The sequence below is a fragment of the Nematolebias whitei genome, chromosome 15 (genome assembly GCF_014905685.2).
Source record: "Nematolebias whitei isolate Nwh7 chromosome 15, NemWhi1, whole genome shotgun sequence".
Classification (NCBI taxonomy): domain Eukaryota; kingdom Metazoa; phylum Chordata; class Actinopteri; order Cyprinodontiformes; family Rivulidae; genus Nematolebias; species Nematolebias whitei.
In genome coordinates this window covers 9,982,209-10,000,623 of record NC_056512.1, presented here as the reverse complement: position 1 = coordinate 10,000,623, position 18,415 = coordinate 9,982,209, and the positions used below count along the sequence as shown (strand labels likewise).

The window sequence follows — 18,415 nt, the reverse complement described above, 5'->3', positions numbered from 1 at the left end:
TTCAAACTGGGTCCTGCTGAGAGTGGTGAAACGTAAGTGGACGGAACCAAGGTGGACGGGGCCGTACAAGATCAAAGACCGTACCTCACACACAGTACGTCTGAAAGGAAAAGGCTCCACGTGGTTTCATCTCAGCCAATGTGCACCTGCTGAAGAACCCCACCGCTCGCTGAAAGAAGTTGAAGCAAACCTGCTGGAACTGCAGGAGTAAAGATCCCCACGGCATCTGGAGGAGGTGATCTGAACTTCGTGGGAGTTCATTCTTTGCCCCTTATTGAAAAAGACAGCAGCAAAATTTGGAGAAGAAGTCTCCGCTCTGCCTAAGTCGGTCAGACAGGTGGAACGGGGAAGGAAAGAAGATTCCCAGCCTTGACCGTGAAGAAACGAAGACGCGACACAGACATAGATTTGACACATTACACACATGTCAGTTAAACTTGCTCAGACTGATAAAGTTTCTGAGGACTTTACATGAAGACATCTCCGCGGGCCGAATCCCGCTGAGCACCAAAAGGACCCTTGTGGACGAACAAGGCCTCCCACCGCAAGCTCAAGCACAGAAGACCTGTTAGCTAGGAGTGTTTAATATGAGTGTTTATCTTTTCTTTCAGTCATTCTGAGGAAACAACCAGAGCTTTTAAAAAGGGTCGGTGTATTCAATTGAGAACTATAAATATTCAAAATTTTACTTCATTCAATTGAACAACATAATCATTCTAAAATTCTTCGAGGTATTTTAAAGAGAGGTCAATCTTTTGGTATTTCTCAATTTTCAGGGGTCAATTTTGGCTATTTTTGAGTGTTTTATGAGTTGTTTTATAACTAGTGGTTTAATCATTTACTCATTTCGAATTTAATCTTCCAGTAGTTTGGTAGTATTTTAATTAACTTCTAAGGTTTACTCATTTGGTATTTTTTACAGGTTTTGATGTGTTACACCATGGGTCTGTTCCAGAACCCCTGGAGGATTACAATAATATTGGGTGTGGTGACAGTGTTACGCACTTCCATAATTTTTCTGTGTGAATATTACTGTGTAATTCCTAGTCACTCCCGCTGCCAACATCAACAACTAAGGGTCAAACGCAGCGACCCTAAACTCATGGCCTGGTCTCAAGTGAATGAGGTGGATCATCTGTCGTTGAATCTGTCTCATAGTTTTCAAATGAACAGCGGGTACCGTTATGTTAAAGATCCACATCGTTGTAAAACTCGCAGGTACTCCCTGATGCAACCATCTCAGGTAGTGGTGCTGAGTGAATTTGTAGAATGAACCCCAGAGGAACAATTCCTATTTGTGTCTACCGCCACCTGCAGGACGCTTCTCAGAAGGCAGTGGGCTCACTGCCTCCTGACAAGTGTCAAGCTGTATATCATTCTAGGAATCATCACGTTGGGATGCCTGACAGTAATGGAACGTATCCTGTCGAGGATCTAGCCTGGCTGTGCGGCCATGCTGTACTGCTGACATTACCAGCCAACTGGACAGGACTGTGTGCACCGGTTGTCGTGACAGATGACTCATTCATGGCTTCCTTAAGTAATGGTTCTCATTATGTAAGACACATAAGAGCTATTGACATCAAACCTCATGACTCTCTGAGGGGCCCAGATGTGCCCCAGGAGTTTAAGCACTGGACAACTGGGGAAAAGGTCATGCTTTCACTGTTCCCTTGGGTTGGTGTGGGCTCACTTCTCTTAAGGGTAGAAACTTTAGACTATCGCTTTGGAATCTTCCTAAATGCTACTGTTAGAGCTTTAGAGGGCACCTCTGCTGAATTGACTGCCCTGCGTATTATGGTTTTGCAGCATAGATTGATTTTGGATTTGTTAACAGCATCTCAGGGTGGGATTTGCTCGATTATCGGCAAAGACACCTGTTGAACCTATGTCCCGGATGAGACCGGACACGACCCCCAGGCCAGGGTGACCAACGCCTTGAACCAACTTAATGCGCTGCAGAAGGCTAAGAGTGAGGATCCTTCTCCAGGATCCTGGAAGTTTCTGTCTTGATTCACGAGCGGCTCTTGGAGTCAGATTGTGCTAAAGATCTTGCCCCCCCCCCCCCCCTCCCCACTGCAATTCTTATTATTTTTTGTGTTTTGATGATTGGTATTATACCTTGTGCTAGAATGATCGTTCGTATAATGATTCAGGTTGAGACTGAAACCGCTAATGTTATGACCCTGATGCAGCACTCGGGTGACACCTTCGCAGATGATCAGAGCCACCTGGAGTGGGCAGAATCAAAATATCTGTAAAATCAAATCATACGTGGTGTGGTCTCCCATAAATATGGGGAGACCAAAAGAGGGTGTGTTGGATTTGATATCTTTTATATTTTTTTATATCTTTTGACAAGCCTTGACATTTCTCTGATGATGTGAAATGATGCATTTTCTACAAGGTGTGTGCGTCTATAATCATACACTAATTACTTCATGTTATATATAATCTTACAAGTGCTAAGGATAATCATACAAGTTCACATTTGATATAATTCTGAGGGAAACAGAGACAGGTTTTTATTTGTGCAGCAGGAAACGATCCTCCTTTGTTCATCTGAGCAGAGCAGCTGAGAGTTGCGCACACATTGATTAAACATAAATAACGCTAAAATACAACATTCATATACTTTATACTTAACACAGGTTGAGTATTTATGCTCTCACATTAATAATAGTTCAGACACACAGAAAACATGTTTTAAAGCTCTATACCAGGTGTGCCCAACCAGTCGCTCGCGGGCGACTGGTCGCCCGCGAAGCGAAGCCTTGACTTGTATTCTCACAGACATAGTCTCGCGAGTTTTGGGTGCGGAGACACAGTGCTCTCACGAGACTTTAGGCTCAGTAGTTGAGTAATGTCGGTGCGCAGAAAACATGGATGGAAAACTAGCGAACAAGCAAACGAAAACTTATTATTTTCACAGAGTGGGAGGAGGAGTATTTTTTTGTTTATTCTAATTCGAAGTCCATTTGCCTCATCTGTAATTCGAGCGTTGCCTTACCCAAAAAGTGTAACTTGGAGCGGCATTTCAAGATGATGCACAAACGGTTTGAGACAGATTTCCCTCGTAAAAGTTCTTTACGGACTCAGAAAGTGCGGGAGCTAAAAAACAAGCTTGCAGCCCAGCAATCAGTCTTCACTCGCCCCAGCACAAAAGGTAAAGCTGCTACGATAGCTTCCTACCGTGTTAGCCGCATCCTGGCTCAACATAAGAAGTCTTTCAGCGATGGACAAGTTATGAAAGAAGCGTTTATTGAGGCTGCAGATGCGCTTTTTCATGATTTTAAAAATAAAAGTGAGATCGTAGCTGCTATTAAAGACGTGCAGTTGTCCAGACAAACAGTGACACGGCGATGTGAGGGAATGGCTGTGGATGTGGAGCAGCAGCTAAAAAAGGACGTGGAACAATGCGAGTGTTTCTCTCTTCAGTTTGATGAGTCGACAGACATGGTGGATGTAGCCCAGCTGTGTGTTTTTATCAGAATGGCCTTTGCAGACATGAGTGCAAAAGAGGAGCTGCTCACCATCTTGCCTTTGAAGGGACATACAAGAGGAGAAGATATTTTTAATGTGTTTATGGAGTTTGTTAATAAAAGCAACTTGCCCCTCTTTAAACTAATTTCTATAACAACTGATGGCGCTCCAGCAATGACTGGTCACACCAGTGGATTTGTTGCACTCTGCAAGCAGAATGATGCTTTCCCAGACATTTTGCACCATCACTGCATCATCCACCAACAGGCCCTGTGTGGGAATATTTTAAACATGAAGGAAGTGATGGATGTTGCCATGAAAACTGTGTGCTCTATAAGGGCCAGGAGTCTGCAGAGGAGGTTGTTCCGGGCTCACTTGGAGGAGGCAGGAGCAGACCACACAGACCTGCTGCTGCACATGGACGTCAGGTGGCTAAGCAGAGGTAAATTTCTGGACAGATTCAGTGAGCTGTTGCCTGAGATCATGGATTTTCTGAAGCTGTCAGATCATGGTGAACATTCAAAACTAGAGGACACCCAGTGGCTTTTGGATTTAGCCTTCCTCACAGATCTCACCAGCCTGCTCAATGAACTGAATTTGGAGCTTCAGGGAAAGGACAAAAACATAATCCACATGATCAGTTCTGTGAGCACCTTCAAAAGCAGGCTGCAACTGCTCACAAGTCGGCTGCAACGCAGGGACCTGCAAAACTTCCCACACATGGAGGCAGAGCTACAGCGCCAAGGGAAAGAAGTCCCACAACTGGACAGTGCACACTATTCTAAGCAGGTTCAGAGCATCTCAGCAGAATTTGAGAGACGATTTACTGACTTTTCCTCCATAGAGCCTGTTACCAGCTACATGTGTTATCCTTTTGGAAATGTTGATGTGGATGACATTGTGTCCAAATTGGTGTCCGTGTTTCAGCTGGACAGCTCTGGTGTTAAAAATGAGGTGTTGAGTCTGCAAAATGACATTGGGATCAAATCCAGAGCATCACCTGGCGTGGATGGAGAGTTCTGGAGTCTGCTGTCAGAAGAAAAGTATCCTAACATCTGAAGATGTGCTTTGAACTTAACAGCACTTTTTGGATCTACCTACCTGTGTGAGTCTGCTTTTTCACACATGAAAATCATCAAGTCCAAAAACAGATCCACAATGAATGATGATCATCTGGAGACCTGCCTGCGCCTCGCAACCACCTCATACTGCCCATCTTATGAGACCCTGGCCTCCTCCTCTCAGTGTCAGAAGTCCCACTAAGGTAGAGACACATTTATTTTATACAGCTTGCATAAAAAGTTGTCTCCTATAGACACATCACGTTCTGTTTTATTTACTTTAAAGAAGTGAGGAGTAGGGATTGATGAAAAATTATGTTTGTTGATAATGAGACTGGACGAGTAGCTCTCGGCAAATTGCCGACTTCAAAAGTAGCTCTTGGTTCAAAAAAGGTTGGGCACCCCTGCTCTATACAGACGAAAGCCAACTACAAGCTGAGAGTAAGTGCTCCTGCGTTCCAAAACAAAGCTCGTAAATCAACCCTTATCAGTAGAAGGATTAGCGAGGCCGTCTGGGGCTTTCAAAGTAACCCTGGAGATAAAATCTGCCCCTGAGTGGCTGAACATGGTGTCACTTGGACCATCAAGAGCAGACCTGGGCGTTGTACGGCCCCAGGGCCACATGCGGCCCTTTGGTTGACTCTCACCGGCCCCCGTAAGGGGACTTACAAAATACATATGTAAACAAATGAAGTTAAACAAATCCAGATATAGATCCTCTCTCAATGATGATGTCAGCTTTGCTTCACATCTCCACCTCAGACCTTCAACCTGACTTTAACATTTCCGTTAAAGCCCAACAGAGACTAAACTTCTCTCACTAAACAAGAAAAAAGAACTGATAAACACCAAATGAGATGTTTAGACTACAAATGTAGGCACGTAAAGAACCGGGACTCGAAATCACAGTTCAGTGACGATCACTATTATATGATGTTTCATACTATTTGGAGTACAAAGACAATATTGTGATATATTTACAAAGCTAAGAACTTTTTCCAGCATTATATAAAACTCAAAATGAGTTTTGGTGTGAATGTGACTGAAAATGATCATTAATATGACGTCACAAATGGTAAAAATGTTAACAGTTTACCATTGTACTGGGAAATTTAATTGAATAAACGACATTTTTTTGTAAGGAAACCTCGCTTTTTCGTTGCTTAATCATAACAAATACTCTTGCCAGCTTGTTAAAACAGTGCGATGTACTGCTTTTGATAATGAAATACTATTAATATTATGCAGTATTGAGTTAAGTTGAAATCAGGTCTCTCTTGTAAATGAGTCCTCGAGGCTCAATGGGATTTACCTATCTAAATAAAGGTTGAATGAAAAAGTAATTTGTGCCAGCCCTCCACAATATTTGTTGTTTCTCATGTGGCCCCATGGAAAAAATAATTGCCCACCCCTGATCAAGAGGTTTTGACATCCAATCACAAGTCTGTCCGAACCCGAAAGGGCGGGACACGAGAAACCTATAAATCTCGCTCAGACACAGGGTTTGGTTGAACAAACACGAGGCTGATTGACCAGGCAAGGTTCGCTCTGACTTTGTTCCTCCGACTACATTCTGATTACATGTAATATCTGCATACTTTACCTTTGTCTCAATTAAATCTTTAATACTAAGGTGAAGTGCTCCTGAAATTCTGTGCTCGGGTAATTTTGAACACCCCAACACTTCACCTGTTTAGTCCGCTTTAATCAAAGTCTAGCTCATTTTCCTAGAAAGTCCGGTTTGTTTGGGGAGGTGTGAACGCGCCATCGAACTCTGTCAAGGAACAAAAAGGCGAACTCTGGCCCGGGCTAAAACCTAGGTCTCGGTCCGGTAGAAGAGAACTCCAGTGCGGTTCGAGTACAGTGTGAATGTAAACAGACCGGGCCCCGCTACACAAGCAAGAAGTGGAGTGCAGCGCAGGACAAACAAACATGCATTTCTCTTACCTTATATGGAGCCGTCAGCTGCCTTGTGTGAAAAACAGTATTCTCCATGGTCTTCTGCCTCATCTTCTGCTCATGCTGAGTCCATTTTTGAAAAATGACAAAATATAACTCCTAAAACTGCTAAAACTTGATGTCACTCCATTTTTGTTTTTATTTCCAGAAGAAGTGTCTGCAGAGGTTTTTGTGTTGTTTCTTTCAGTAGTTCTTGGTGCAGCGCCCCCACAGGCGAGCGGGGGAATAGGTTGGTTCAACAGGTTGGCTCAACTGCACAGTGCAGTGTGAATGCAAACGCACCAGCTCAAACGTAAACAAAATGTCATGAATATTGGTCCCCAACCAAACCGAGTCTACTGGACTATCAGGTGTGAAAACAACCTAAACAGCCACTGGCCAAAAGGATGGCCCAGCACAGAAGAGCAACACCATCAGGCCAGGACTCTGCGGTCTACACTCATCTCCAGGCCAGCGGTCACTCTTTCAGGGATGAAGATGGTCACATCATGGACAGAGAGGAATGATGGTTTGAGAGAGGAGTAAAGGAGGCCATCTTTGTGAAAAGAAATCGTCCATCATTAAACAGGGGTGGAGGCAACCGTGTTCAACTGTCCCCCTCTTACAATGCTGTTATTGCTAGTATCATTCAGCCCCCTGTGAATAGCAAACAGCCATCAGTGTGCTAATGATCCATTGTTAGGCCGATGGTCCTTCTTGATCATGTGAGAAGCTGGTTTTGGTTGTCAGCAGCAAAACTGGTTGATCCACTCTGAGAAGGTGCTATTTATAAGACTAAGCTGAATACAGCGCCTCAGACTGAGGAAGTCTTTCGGATGAGAGACAAAATGTTTCTACATTTTTTTGTTGTTTTGCTTTGGGTTTTTTTTTAATGTCCAGAGGACCAGATTTAACTTTTTTAGATTGAACACTATAATTTTCAGCCACTAGATGGCACTCGAGTAGTTGCACCAATACCAAAATTCATGATTGTCCTTAAAGAGCTGAACATTTTGATATATGATTTGTTGAAATAGCACAAAAACTGAGAATCACGCCAAAAAATGTACAGAAGAAAAATGGATCACAATAGAGTGAATGCTTCATAAACATTCACACAATAATTTCAGGAATCCTAACTGACCAAAAACAGGTCAAGTTTAAGTTGGGAACTGCACAGCAGGATCTTCCAGGAACATGATGGGGCAATGGAAGAGCCATGGCTGAGATCCAGAAGGTTTTTACCACTCTTTGCTGCTCCAGGTCAGCCTTGTTTCCAACCAGCACCATGGGGAAGTCGTCTCTGTCCTTCACTCTCAAGATCTGGGTGTGGAACTTCTGGACCTCATGATAGCTGTTGGAAGAAAAAAACAGAGTTCACACTCGCAGTTAAATTAAGTACACACCCATGTGGACACATATATATATATATAAACAAACTAGGCTTGCTTTATTTGTTCCAGCTGAACAATATGACTAAAATTAGAAATCTTGTCAAAAAATGATGCAGAAAAACTAGTTCATGCATTTATCACTTCCAGGCTGGACTACTGTAGTACTATTATTATCTGGATGTCCAAAAAATCTCTTAAAAAAAGTCTTCAGTTGATCCAAAATGCTTGCTGCCGGAGTTCTGATGAGTTAGGAGAGATCATGGTTATCCAGTTTTAGCTTCTCTCCATTGGCTCCTTGTCAAAGTCAGAATCAATATTTTATTTTTAAACTAAATTGATGATTTTGTACAACACTTCTTTAACCTCTAGGCCCTGAAAAGCTCTTTACAGAGTTTCTCCATCACCCATTCAAACACACTCAAAGTGCTTTCATTTATATTTTTACCCATTACGTATATACTGCACTCTTTTCTCTCATACACAGGTAAGCACAAAGGTGGGCAGTGGGGGAACGGTGTGTTGTCGGCATGCTGCAGGAGCTGGGGACAGGAACATCGACCCTCCTATTGGAGGATACCAAATACCCTACCCAATGGACCAGGCCACCACAAGAGGAGCTGGTGCCAATCTGCAGCAGTCGTTGGGCCATATAGACTATTTATAGATTGATAACTGAGCTATTCAATGCCAAAATGTGTGTGGAAAAAATATGTTGCGGCTGAATTTGACATAAAAAATGGCCAGCGTTTGAGCAACACCTACATACAACGCACTGAGCGATGGCGATGACATTGGAATTCTTAACTTCCTGTTATGTGAAAATCTGACATTTATCTAAAATGTTGCAGCACCAAAACTACAACAACATAAGTACTCTTTGAGTTGGATATATTTTAATGAGAAACCATTAGCAAATTTTTATTTAAGGGTTACAGGGCAAAATTACACTAAACTTATCACCTGCTGTGGCGCACAAGACCAAGGTTCAAGGAGACTTTGTCATTCACATCACATGTGGTGCATGAGGTGGAATAAAATTGCATACTGATCCCAGTTACACCCCAAAATAGCAAAAATATAAATTATAAAAAAGAAACAGAATACAAGGATACCAAAATTCATGCTCAATAATCCAGGTAAAAATCCAACATACATGATCTTTGGTGTTTTGAACCACTTTGGCATGGCTGCCTCAGAGGAGTTGACGGGGGAGAGGGCAGGTCCCAGAGGCCATCTTATCACCAGCAAACAGTTTTTTTCCACTATGGAGTGTGCCGTTTGTGCGACTCAGTTTGTTGGTGGCTCCTCAGATTGAAGTCCTTTGGATGAAGGACGTAACGTCTCGGCAAAAAAAGAAAACGTCCAGATGACCTGACTGAACACTGTTGGAGTATCCAAAAAAGTTAAATCTGGTCCTCTGGACATTCAAAAAAACTAAACAAAGCAAAAAAATGTAGATACGTTTCGTCTTTCATTCGAAAGACTTCCTCAGTCTGAGGTGCTGTATTCAGCTCAGTCTCTTAAATAGCACCTTCTCAGAGTGGATCAACCAGTTTGCTGCTGACAACCAAAACCAGCTGCTCACATGATCAAGAAGGGCCATCAGCCTAACAACGGATCATTAGCACCCTGATGGCTGTTTACTATTCACAGGAGGCTGAGTGATACTAGCAATAACGGCATTGTAAGAGGGGGACAGTTGAACCCGGAGGCCTCCACCTCTGTTTAATGATGGACGATTTCTAAGATCCGCAACAACAAAATGAAAGAGGGTGAAGCAGAACAACTCGGAATCAAAGTTTCAGCCTGCCTCAGCAATGCCAAACCACCATGGATGTTGTATCACTGAGCTATAACAGTAAGAAAAATGTAGGTGGTGCTGTGGAGGCTAATGAGCCACTTATCATGGATACCTGTAAAAGGGGCAGATAATGGTCGATCATAGTGATTTTCAATCAACCTTTATTTATACAGGTAAATCCCATTGAGCCTCGAGGACTCATTTACAAGAGAGACCTGAAAAAATGTTGTTGCACCTCGGCTGAAACCTATGCAATTTAAAGCCAAACGTATTGCAAAGGCATCACTTCTTAATTCGCCATGCCGCCACGCCCACATCCTCAAGCAAAAACTGTTTGCGCTTTAAATGGGAGACTGCAACGAAGTCAAGATTCAAATTGTCTGCTGGATTCCTTAGATAGAGAACTTTACTAATTGGCTTTTATGTATGTGAATGTTTCTGTAAAGTGCCCTGAGACAACTTTGTTGTGATTTGGCGCTATATAAATAAACTGAATTGAACTGAATTGAATTAAATCAAGTCAGACCATATTATCTGTCTTGTAACACAGGATCATCCTGATTAGGTCAATGTTGTCAAAGAGGGAGCATTCCAATTTAAAAAAGAGAATTCCTGTTCCGAGGGGGTGGAGCTTTGATGACATCAAAATTTGACCACAATGAATCGCCGGGCATCCAACCAGGATGAGTCATGCCAAGTTTCGTGCATTTTGGTCTTTCAATGTGAAAGTTACAGCGTTTGGAAATTTATGGCGTGAAACGCAACCTTGAGGCCTAGCCACGCCCCTTTAACATATACAGAAACGCAAGCTTTTGATAGCTTTACTCCATAATGTGTAAAGGGCATATCAACCAAGTTTGAAGGCAATCACTCAAAATTTCTACGAGGAGTTTGTTAAAATTCGCCATTAGAAACGTCCAAAAATGACCCTTTGACCCAAAATGGCCAACTTCCTGTTGAGTTTGGACCAGAGCTCCAAGAGACTTTTTCATAGGTCCTGAGAAGATACAGATGTTCACAGAGTTTCAGAATTATCGGTACAAAAATGGCTTGGGGCTGAGGTTTTAAAATATTCTAGGGGGCGCTGTGGATGCTATTGGCCACTTATCATGGATTCCTGTTCAAGGGGTGGATAATGATCGATCATACTGATTTTGGTGCACCTCGGTTCAAAACTGTGGAATTTAGAGCCAAACGTATGGCGACGGTGTTACGTCTTACTTCGCCACGCCGCCACGCCCACATGCTCCTCCCAAAACTGTCAGTGTTGTAAAGCAAGTTACACCAACATGTCTTCGCTCACTGGACACACTCATAATGATCAGGTAACAGGGGTCAGATAGGGATCATTCAAAGTAAAACTTTATACTTCCTGTTGTCAGGGGCATGGCTTAAGTTATGTCATGATTTGACCATTCAGTCTTGCAGGGTCCGGATGTGGATCAATCACTGAAGGTTTTATGTCTCCGACAGTTTTCGTGTAGGAGCTATTAGCATTTCATTTTTCATGGCAAGATGTTAAACTTTGAGGTTTGGTCCCGCCCCTTCAGCATGCTCCGAAACTAACCGTTTAGATAACTTTGCGTCCCCCATGCCTTTTGACCAAAATGGCCAAGTTTGAAACAGATTGAGCGAAATCCCTAGGAGGAGTTCATTCAAATGCGGAGGCTGTAAACTGCCCAAAAGGTGTGAAAATTGGGCGGGCATTCCAAAATGGCTGCCTTCCTGTTTATCGTACAAAGTTGGTGCCAGAGGGTTTTCTGTGCATCTTGGGGAATTGGACAAGCTTACCAAATTTCATGTTTCGACGACAAACTAAGGTTATGGCGGAGGGAATTTAGAAAATTTCTAGGTGGCGCTCTTGAGCCGTTTCTGTTGCAATTTTTGCCACACCCTTAAAATATGTAATCTTTCACCAGTCCTGATGCGTCCGCCAAATTTGGTGACTTTTGGGATATGTTAAGGCCCCCAAAACGCCAATTCATTTGGCAGAAAAAATTGCAGCTCAGGCCTGAACAGAGCGAAAACAATAGGCCTTCGCAGCGCTTCGCTGCTCTGGCCTAACTAGCAGGAGTAAGGCCTCCTTACTGACAAGTCAAGCACAGTGGCAGGCTCAAAAACAGATTTGAAACCATTTTGACAGACAGACAAGTACACAAGATCAGACAAAAACATCGTCCTTTTGCCTTTGACAGCAGGCCATAAAGATGTTCCAAATGTCACAAATAGCTCCACAAATCTAATAGACTTGTGTTTTCATATCCTGTAACCTGCCTCCACAAAGGAAGAAGAACTAAAATTGCAGTTTGATATAGTACTTCTCAGAGATTAAATCTTCTGTTAAAAATTCTTCTTTGTGATTCTGTTACTTTATTACCAACTGTATGTTTAACTGAGGGCATTTCTGTCAGCAAGAGTCCACTCCCATTACCAGACAGACAGCAGGATCGTAAGTGAAGCCATCAGCAACCTATCATCACAGTTTCTCTTTAGCTGAAACAAAAGCTAGCAGGCGTGACCAATATTGCATGCACGCACATGCGCGCGCACACGCACATGCACACACACACACAAAAACACAAACAGGCCTTTACCTGCCCCGATCGTTGAGTGCAAACACGAGTAAGAATCCTTCTCCTGAGCGCATGTACTGCTCCCTCATCGCACCAAACTCCTCCTGACCTGCTGTATCCAAAACTGAAAAAACACATACTAATGAATCATAATGACAAATACCTACACATTTGTTTTTTTTAAGAGCAGCAGGTTTAAGACACTAATATTAAAGTCTAACACCCACCAGTTTTACATAGCCAGTGAAATGTAATGGACATAATACCTGTGTTCTGTGGCAAACATGGAAAAGTGACGCCAACTGGTTTTAAATTTTTAGTTTTTGTGATGATTTCAAGCGATTTCAGCCTCAGCTTTGGAAACAGTCCCTTCACTTCCATATATGGGGTGTGACGTCATGCCAGGGATCTAATCAATCGAGATAGTCAGATTTCTATTGCCCAAGTTAGGAGGCTGCGGCAAAGACAGGCAGTCTCGGAGAAAATACCCCAATCCCCATCAGTTTTACCCCTTCGTCTCCTTTCTGACTGAAGCACAAAGTTATTTGTCAAGCTCCATAAATTTACAGGAAGAAGAAAATGAGATGGAAGTTGATGGAAGTTCAGCAGTGATAAAAAAAGAGACACAGCGAGAGCAGGAGTGAGATTTGTGATGTTTAGAGTGTTTGTAATTAACAGTGTGTGTGTTTAGTATTTAATTTAGTCAGTTTTAGTGTGTTTGATTTAAAACAAACAATTTTTGAACGTGAAGCTGCAGTTTCTGTTTTGAGTTGGGGGGGATGGAGCCACAGACCCAGAAAAGGATGGTGCTGAGGAGTCAGAATCTTCTCAGACAGAAGAGGCAGAGATGATAAAGAAAAGCAGAGTCTAAGCCAGTTTTGATGAAGGGTCCGTGGGTCTTCTCACAGAAATTTTTGAATAACAGAGATGCCATTTCCTGCATTTTGGTGTATTTTAACGGGTTCTTATACATCACCATTTACCTACATTTGTAAACAATAAAATTACTATTTTGGAGAGGAACAGCAGGGTGTGTGCGCAGCAGCTCTGATTCCGTCAGGTGTCCTAAACCCCCCTTCTCCCTCCCCTCATGGTTTTGAGCTGAACCCTTCTCCGCTGAATTCAGTCCTGGTTGTTGCTCTTGCTCCAGTCTCGTGGCACCGTTTGAAGCACCTGAAGGATTCAGTTCTCTGTTGTCAGACAATCCATCCATCCATCCATCTATCCATCCATTTTATTATTAAAGTAAATTGGACTGTCTTTGACATTTTGATCACTGTTATTTTGACAAATCAGCACCGTTTTGAAACATGACGTATAATGTGAATAACACATCAAACATTTCTCTGTATTTTAAATTTATTTTTTACAGTAAGCTTTTTTTATTCATGTCTGAAATGTAGCAGGAGTTCAGACACCTGTTGATGTGCGCGTGCTGTGTAGAGCTGTCTGGAGACGTTTCTGTGCGTAACGTGCACTGTCTACAGGGCATTTAATTATTCTGTTGAATAAATGATCGTTTCTGTTTCAGGGGTCTGAGAGGAGGGGGTGTCCTTATCAATGTTCCAATACATATTGAACATTATTATTGATATTGTTTATCTTATTTCTTTATATATTGTATTGTTTATTAACATTTAGGAACTTTTGTGTGAAATCTTTTTTATCTTTTTATTTGTTGCTGCTGTTACACTTGAATTTCCCATCCGTGGGACAATAAAGGCTGTTTCTATTCTATTCTATTCTATATTTGGAGGAAGCGAAAAGGACTTGCACAGAACCTCCATGCATAAATGTGACCATCTGGAGCATGGGAGCAGCTGGTTCGCTACTCATGCTGCAGCTGGAACATGCACAAACTGGGTCTACCAGGCTAAAAGCAACGTCTCCTCTAATATTTTTAATAAATAATCAATATAAAAATGTGAAATGACTTTGGACATTTAGGGATGGAGCTACCAGATCCGAATAAAGAGTTACCGGAATACAACGGGTCAAAATGAGAGTTCTCGGATCTTGTTCCAGCAGGATCTGGCTCAAATTAAACACTGTGGGTGGCGTTTGCATGCTCTCTCCATGCATGAGTGGGTTTTCTCTGGGTACTCTGGTTTCCTCCCACAGATAAAAACATGCATGTTAGTCTGATTGGCAACTCTAAATTATCCCTAGGTGAGAGTTAAGGCTCCCACAGACTCTGGCGGACCTCAGTCTGAGCAGAAACTGCGTGCCAGGCCTACAAATAGTAGAGACTTCATACTCGAGTGCACACCCTGATGGGCTGCAGCCAGCTCTGCAGGCAAGGGGCATTTACCTTCGGGACAAATTGAGCTTGCCGATTGGTCATTTGCTGACACGCCTACTGGATTGATTGACAGGCCGCAAAAAAAAAAAAGCTGGCAGCAAGTGGCAGCGGTGTTCTGTGTTGATATGTTGTTAATAAAAAGTTCTACAAAATTTAAAAAACAGGGAGCGCTGGCCCTGCAGCCCACATATCAGACCAGCCCACCAGGAAATCTCCAGACCCTCCCACAGCCACGCTGGACCTGATTTTAATTTGCTCGTGACCAATTCCTTCATTTCTCACAATTTCAGTCATGACGTCAACAGGAGGAGGAGGAAGAGATTGTTTGCCTCTTGGGGGGGGAAAAAAGGCCATTAAACCAGATCAGGGATGAAGAAGGGAAATTTAATACATTGGTGTCGCATACAAAACAGTCCGTCGCCGGGCAGTTTATTGTACAACACTGAGTACACGTACGCGGTTGTAAAAATTGATCTTTGTGCAGACATGCCCTGCGGACGTCCACTTTGAATCTAGTCGGGTACACGCGGACCTCTGCGGACTCAGGTCCACCCGACTATGTGGGAGCCTTTAGAGAGTGAATGGTTGTTTGTCTCGATGTGTCCCTGTGATGGACTGGAGACCTGTCATAGGTGTCCCTCGCCTCTCTCACAGTGACTGCTGGACATGGGTACCAGTGAACTCCGCGACCCAAAAAGGAAGTAACGGGTAAAATAATGGATGGAATTGAACTAGACTCTGCTTACTGATCAAGTGACTTCTGAAGGCAGGTGGTTAGTCTGGATTTTACTCAGGGTATCAGAGTAATGGAGGCAAATACTATTGAACATTTTTAAGTTTTATTTGTATAAATAAATAAATATGTATAATTTTTCTTCCACTTCACAATTATGCACTATTTTGTGCAAGTTAAAGGCGTGTGAAAACTTTGTCAAAGTACTGTATTTATGACAGCATGATTCCCAAACTAAAATTTATTTCTCAAAACAGAGGTGGTTCAAACTGAAACAAGATTTAGTTTATAATATTTCCACAGAATCTCACTTCAAAATGGTGAAGTGCAAATTTAAGCTTTAGTTGCATTTCAGCAAGTTTCCAAGAAAAGGGTTTTCTACTTCTTGTTTAAGAACAATTGAAAATGTACAAGAATGAAAGGAACTACTGACAAAGGGGAAATATTTTAAACATTTCTCTAAAACTGTGTCATCTCTTTAATTGTTCTTAGCTTGCTGAATGAGTGGATGTACAGAAACCTTCTGGGATGCATGTCTGGACAAACCACAGCTGTGCAGAGTTCAGCTGTGATGGTTTCAGAGTGGTGAAATACCAACCGTAACCCAGCAAAATATACCCCAACAGCACTTGCTCAATACAAGTCCCAACAAGGTAATGAAACATCCAGAGAGAAAACACCCTGTTCTACAGTTACTGACAAACACACTGTGTGAATCAGAAAATGATGTCAGCCTTACTGTCCAGCCGGGTCTCCTTCCCATCCACAGTGCAGATCTTGGTGTAGGAGTCTTCGATGGTAGGGTCATAGTCTGACACAAAGTAGGACTGTGGGACAGATGGAGGATAAATAACTTGGTAACAGTTTATATAGACACAAAAAAACTTTCTTGCAGTTCTACACAACTCCAAACCTGTTTTAAAACAGATGTTATGGACTGTCTCTAAAGGCTTTAAGATGTCTATCTGCCAGCTCAATATCATGAACCACTCAGTTTGAATGTAATCACAGATGGTAATCATTGGATGCACATTTGATCAACTTGTGCCGTCTACTCCATTCAAGATAGCCACCACAACTAAGCAATCTTAGAAACAGCCTGTTTTACAGATATTGAGCTAAATCTTGATGTGGTATTAGCTGAGAGTACTTGACAACAAATCCTCAAAGCACTCTACATACATTTGACCTAAAAGCCCACAACTCTGTCCCTTCTCATCATAAGATGAACTTACAGGTGCTGGTCATAAAATTAGAATATCGTGAAAAAGTTGATTTATTTCAGTAATTTCATTCAAAAAGTGAAACTTGTATATTATATTCATTCATTACACACACGCTGATATATTTCAAACGTTTATTCCTTTTACTGTTGATGATTATAACTGACAACTGGGGTGGCTGTGGCCGAGTGGTTAGAGCAGTCGTCCTCCAATGCAAGAGTTGGGGGTTCAAATTCACCAGCAGTCACATGCCGAAGTGTCCTTGGACAAGACGCTGAACCCCTAGTTGCCTCCAATGTTTGTCACATTGGTGTATAAATGTGATAAAGCTCTGATTAGTCTCTTTAGAATGATTTGTTCCATTAGCTCTGTAGAGATCAAGTAGAGTGCTGTATGAATGGGTAAATGAGGACACAGATTGTAGTGTAAAACGCTTCGAGTATCTCAATAAGATAGAAAGGTGCTATATAAGTACAGTCCATTTACCATTTACAACTAATGAAAACCCTAAATTCAGTATCTCAGATAATTAAAATATTGTGAAAAGGTTCAATACTGAAGACACCTGGTACCACACTCTAATCAGCTGATTAACTCAAAACACTTACAAAGGCCTTTAATTTGTCTCTCAGTCTAGTTCTGTAGGCTACACAATCATGGGGAAGACTGCTAATTTTACAGTTGTCCAAAAGACGACCATTGATACCTTGCACATGGAGGGCAAGACACAAAAGGTTATTGCGAAAGAGACTGGCTCTTCACAGAGCTCTGTGTCCAAGCACATTAAGAGAGGTGAAGGGAAGGAAACGATGTGGTAGAAAAAAGTGTACAAGTAATATGGATAACCAAACCATGGAGAGGATGGTGAAACAAAACCCATTCTTTTTGTTTTGTTTTGTTTATCAGGAGAACATACATCCATTGACCTTACATACATTCTGCAAAAATTACACAACTTCTCCCATTTTTTTTCTCCCATAGCAAACATAAATCACCCGACAAAAAAACAACAAAAAAAAAAGGGGTGGGGGGGTGGGATGGCACTGAGAAGCTAAAGTGTAACTGTATTTTACCTATTTATTTATTCTTTAAAATTTAGTCACATGATGACGTGATGAGTCAGTCACATCAGTCTATGCATTATGAAGGCAGAGATTTTATGTATGTCATAAAGGGTGCCCACTTGAGAGTAAATTTTGCTGAACTGCCTTTCACTGTTAATAAAGTTTTTTCTATCTTCAAGAATGATCTTACAGTGTTAAGCCATTGTGATGTAGATGGAGGTGTAGGAGATTTCCAGAAGAGTAAAATACAGCACCTGGCTAGGAGAGAACAGAAAGCCAAGACCTCCCCCTGCTGGGGGGACAGGTTAAGTGTGGTCTCTGGAACTCCAAAGATGGCAATTAGTGGATCACTTTGGATCTGAATTCTAAAAACCCTTGAAAGTATGGAAAATAAATATTTCCAAAATGTTTGTAAGCTCGGGCAGAAGAAAAACATGTGACTTAAGTTGCAAGGTGAGGTCTGGCATCTGTCACATTGGTCCAGAATCGAGGGAAAGACTTTAGATAGACGGGATTTTGAGAAGTGAACTCTATTTATCACTTTGAACTGTATAAACTGTAATCTGGCACATGGTGTACTTTGGCATATGATGAGAATAACTTTATCCCACCATGAATCAGACAGTTCAACACCAATTCACGTTCCCAAGCAGTTTTTGTTTTACCCAATGAGTCAGATTCAATTGCCATAAGTTTTCCATATATATAAGAAAGGGGTGAATTCAGATTGGGCTTCAAAACTAGAAGGTCTGCCCATGGTGGGTCAGCAGGGAGAGTTGGAAAATTTGGGAACAGCGATGAAACACAATGTCTAATTTGGAAATAGAGAAACAGATGAGAAGT

General features: G+C 42.1%; 1 protein-coding gene across 1 annotated transcript in view; it reads right to left on the bottom strand.

The window, feature by feature from the left end:
* rras (RAS related) overlaps positions 1-18,415 on the bottom strand; it is a 108,832-nt gene that overhangs the window by 63,981 nt on the left and 26,436 nt on the right. Inside the window, exons 2-4 of the mRNA XM_037688799.1 lie at positions 16,025-16,112; positions 12,272-12,374; positions 7,728-7,836 (exon numbers count right to left, since the gene is read on the bottom strand). Coding sequence (XP_037544727.1) covers positions 7,728-7,836; positions 12,272-12,374; positions 16,025-16,112 — 300 coding nt within the window. The remainder of the gene's footprint in view (positions 1-7,727; positions 7,837-12,271; positions 12,375-16,024; positions 16,113-18,415) is intronic.